The 4,645-nt window shown below is 55.3% G+C and overlaps 1 protein-coding gene across 1 annotated transcript in view; it reads right to left on the reverse strand.

The window, feature by feature from the left end:
* LOC103773609 (ATP-binding cassette sub-family A member 3-like) overlaps nt 1-2,232 on the reverse strand; it is a gene marked incomplete at its 3' end in the record, with an annotated part of 4,770 nt that extends 2,538 nt beyond the window's left edge. The window contains exons 1-3 of the mRNA XM_008940986.1: nt 2,122-2,232; nt 1,433-1,553; nt 685-927 (exon numbers count right to left, since the gene is read on the reverse strand). Coding sequence (XP_008939234.1) covers nt 685-927; nt 1,433-1,553; nt 2,122-2,232 — 475 coding nt within the window. The remainder of the gene's footprint in view (nt 1-684; nt 928-1,432; nt 1,554-2,121) is intronic.
* Between the last annotated feature and the right edge of the window lie 2,413 nt (nt 2,233-4,645).

Below are 4,645 nucleotides of genomic sequence, written 5' to 3' on the forward strand. Positions count from 1 at the left end.
ACACAGCAGCTGCCCAGGCCTTGCATTATCTTTGTGGCCCTTCTCTGCACCCTCTCCAGCCTGTCCACAGCTTCTTTGTACAGCGGGGACCAAACCTGGACCCACTATTCCAGGGGTGGCCTGGCCAGTGCTGAGTACAGTGGGAAGAGGACTCCTCAGCTCTGCTGGTGGTGCCCGTGTGGGTGGGAGCCAGCACTGCTGGGCTGATCACACACACAGCTCCATAATCCCTTCCAGGGGGAAGAGATGTCCCCTGCAACTGCCCGGGGCAGGAGCAAATCTCTTCTCCAGCCATTGCCCCTCCAACACCACAGCTGCCTGTTGCTGCCATCACTTTGCTGAAGCATGGCCAGCAAATTCTTATTAGCACAGAAATTAAAGAAATCTACTGAGAGGGAGGGAATGCAACCGATTCCCATCTGTTAGAACAGCATCTGATTGGTAATTAGAGTGGTGATGGCATTTTGTGCAGCCCAGGCTGTCAGGGGCACAGGTCTGGAAGAGCAGAGCCCAGCTGTAGATAAGACCTGCGGGAGCCATCAGCAATTAGTCCTCCTGCTCTCGTTAGAAGCAGCAAAGGGCTTCTCCCTGCCTTTTCCCACCCTTCACACCACAAGCCAGCCCCAACCCACCACAAAAAACGAGGCCACCTCCTCTCCCAGAGGACGGGAGGCACTCGCTCACCTTTTCCTTCAAACATGCCGATGAGCTGGGCCCCCATGGCCATGGCCACGTTGGAGATGAGGCAGGAGGCCAGCTTCTGGCTGTGGGACATGAGGTCGTAGCGGGGCGCGATGAAGAAGTAAGGGATGTAGGAGAAGAAGTAGAGGAAGCCGCCAAAAAACGCAGCGCCCAGGTTTGCGGCCAGCACAGAGAGGAGCCAGAGGGAAAAGGTCAATTGTATGGGGACACCACGACTGGCTCTCACTAGAGAGGAGAGATTCGAGCTGCCTGCACGAAGCACAGCTACCGGGGGGCAGGATGAGGAGATGCCCACGTCCTGTGGCAAGGCAGGAGCAGTGCTGGCCCCTGATCCCACCATGGGCAGCTGCAGAAGCATCCTGCCCACCCCACCCCAACCCACCCCACCCCATCCTAGGGACAGGACAGCCAGAGGAGGCCCTAATGCACGAATTTGTCTGGTTTGGGAAGCAACAGAGCACATACCCCCTCCTAGGCACCATGGGGAAAAGCCAGCCAAAAGGGGAAGACAGCCAACCCCATCCACACGTCAAAGCAGGTTCTCCAACACAAAGCCCAGCACAACCTCACGTAACCCTGGCGCTGGCCCTGCTCTAAGCAGGATGGACTGATGATCTCCAGCGCTGCCTCCCAACCAAAACTGAGCAGAGATTTTACAGCACAAGCCTCATAACAACACCCTCAGCCCCACAGGTCAGCAGTGCAAGGAGGCAGCCAGGGAGGGACTCACCTCTTGAGAAGAAAGTGCTAACCATGAAGTTGAAGGAGATAGAGGAGATGGAGAAGATGGCGAGGAAGGTGAACACCAGCGTGGGGTCACTGTTGGTGAGCACTGCTCCTTGCTTGCTCACCTACCAAGAAAATCTGGTTACACTCATGGCTGCTGAGGCTGCCCACGGCTGCAGACACGTGTGGGCAGCCGAGACCTGATGGGCTAAAGACAAACTGGGAAAGAGGTGAGAACACCCCAGCCCTCCTAGACCACTGCAGAGGGAGGACATACAGGCTGCCCTCGTGTGACGCAGGGTCTGAGAGGCAGGGGACACCTTGCTCAGCACCCAGGCAGCTTCTCATGGTGTGGGTACAAGGAGACAGGAGAACTCAAGTCTCTCCAAGGTGTGCAGGGTTGTGGGTGCAGGGTGCTCCTGCTCTGCATGGAGTGCCTGGGCCTCCCCGATGCCCATGGGGGTCCCACCCCCAGCTCCCCCCCAGGGAGGTCACCCCTGCCATGAAAGGCAGCTGAGGGGGGGCAGCGCTGCCCACCCAGCTCTGCAAAAGACCAAACCCAGCCTCTGCTACCCCCATGGAGGAGTCCTGAGACACCAGGACAGGACAGCCCGTGGCAGAGGAGCACTGTCAGCCCTGTGTCACCACAGAGCTTCTGGCCTGCAGAACGGTGGCCTGGGGACAGACACTCACCTTGACACAGAAGAGCACGGTGACAAAAAACACAGACACCAGGAGGAAGAGGAAGAACATAAGGAACCAGGCGCTCCAGTGCAACCAGTTGCTGAGGCCCATCATGTGCATGTACTCCTGTGGGGAGATCATCCCATCACCCAGGGCTGCACCCACACCCCCAAGCAGGGCCAGGGGCGAGGTGGAGACCCTGGTTGGGGTGGTGGCAGCTTTGCCCTGCAGCACTATTGAGGGAGGTGGCAGCCCCAGGTCCCACCAAAGTGGTCCTGCAGAGCCTTCGGTGTCCCATCCCTCCCCGGACAGGGGCTGTCACTGCCACAGAACACCTCCCCAGATTGCTGAGCTGACCCCAAAACCACACAGCTGAGGCCAGCAGGGCCACCAGAGTCACCCAGCAGCAGGACAACCCAAGGCTGAGGGGAAGCCAAGCCCTGCACGCCCAGCCCTGCTGTCCCAACCACATCGGCCGAGCTCAAACCGCCCCCACGCTGCAACTCAGCCACTCGGGGTTCTACACTCAAAAGACAAAACTCTTGCTTCCCACACCCTGACCTCCTGAACCTGCAAAACTCTTCAATCCACACGTGTTGCCCTCTCTCCAAGCCCCCTTCCAGCCCATCTGTCCAGCAGCCTTGGCCGCAGGGCAGGGAGCGCGGAGCTGCGTCCCGGAGCCGGGATTAGCGACATTCCTCCCGGGGGCTGGTTAATCCTCTGCCATCCCCACCCCCTGCTCCCTGGCTCCAAACCCCACGGGGGGATTTCGTTCCCGATTTCAAGGCGGCACCCATTGGGAAACGCCACAAAGGGAGGGGAGCCCCCAGGACGTCCCCCCGCTCACGCCACCTTCAGCTTCTTCTCCTTCTCGTGCACGACGGCGCGGACGATGTTGAGCGAGGTGTAGGTGAAGCTGAGCATGAGCAGCAAGGGCAGCTGGTTCTGGATGGCGAGGAGGAAGAGGTCGTTGACGTAGGCCGGGTAGGGGAAGCGCTGCACCACCACGGTGATGTTCTCCAGCAGGCTGCTGGCGCTGGCGTTGGCGTGGTACTGCATGATGGCTCTGTCCACGGCGTGCTGCACCGCCAGGAAACCCTCCCGGAGGTACCCTGCGTGGCAGAAAGGACACGGGGGAATAGAGCTGGGGCTGGGCTTTGGGAGGGGAAGGTGGTTTTGGTCGGCAGGAGGAGAGAAACAGCTTTTACAGGAGGGATTGCTTGGGAAGGAGATCAGGGAACAGAAAGAGCTTGTAGGAAAAGCAAACCAAACGTCACTGTCACCACGCTCCTGTGGACACAGAGGGGCTCAGGGAGGATGGAAATAGCAGCAATTTGAATCTCTCAGAACCATCACTTAAAAGCAGCTGGCAGGAAAACTCCATTTAAACTGTGGTCACCCTTCTGCAGGCACAGCTTGGGTTTTGTAAGGGGAGATCCTCCACCACCAACCACCACCAATGCAGCGAAGCTTGGACTTGGTCCCTTTTTACTGTACACCACGAGAATATGGGCTGCTGCACAGGTTTTGGTGAGGAAGAATATTTACACACACTTTTGGCTTAAATTTTTGTGCATTGGAAGACAGTGAAAGATTGTGAATTTTCAACCAGCTGATCAGTTCATTTCTAGGTGGGATTTCTGCCACATGTTACCCAAATGGCAACTCAAACTCCGCCTATAAAGCCCCAAACGAGCATTTGGAAAGGTTAAGTTGGTTAAAATGACCCAGGTAGAGAAGGAAAAGGTAAGAACACGAGATTCTGAGCAATGTTTTATATTAACCAATCTACTAAACAAACACGTCAGCGAGGGAACGGATCTGAGCTGCCGGTCACCGCGTCCTGCAGAGCGTCTGGACCAGCAGGTCCCACCCGCGTGGGCTCAGCTTTATTTACACTGGGGGAGCAAAACCTGTTCGTCCACTTCCTCGGCCTCTCAACTTTTTTCTGGACATCACTAGTGAACGATGAGGAAAAGCCCAAAAGAGGGAAATCTCCCCTTTGTGGCTGCAAAGGGAGCTCCCAAAGAAGCAGGTCCTAGACCAGTGCCAGCTCCATCAATGTCCCCGCTGCCTCCGGCTCGCTTGGTGGTTTGGCTCCCCTTAAAACTCAATGCTCAAACCACAAAATTGCTCTGTTTACTTCTAAAGCATTTAAGCAGCAGGATAAACAGGTCAGACCCTGAAATTACTTTTCCATTTGAAATATAAAAGGGAAAGAAATTAATTTAAATTTTTTTAAAAAAATCACGTTAAGTTAAATTTATTCTTACCCGAACCCGCTCAGGCCTGCAGTGCCCAAGAAGTCACAGGGTGAAATTTAAGTATTATTTTAAATAAATATAATAAATGAATATACATGCAGAAAACTAATTTCATTTTTAATCAACATTACTAATTTTTAAAGATAGAACTGTTTATTTAAAAGCGCAGCTCCTCAGTGAATCTCTGCAACGAGCTGAGTTGCTGGGCAGAAAAATCACCCCCGTGTCTTTGGGGGGTGAAAGAAGAGAGAGAGGTGGCCCTCACCTGG

The sequence above is a fragment of the Merops nubicus genome, unplaced genomic scaffold (genome assembly GCF_000691845.1).
Source record: "Merops nubicus isolate BGI_N331 unplaced genomic scaffold, ASM69184v1 scaffold24945, whole genome shotgun sequence".
Lineage (NCBI taxonomy): Eukaryota > Metazoa > Chordata > Aves > Coraciiformes > Meropidae > Merops > Merops nubicus.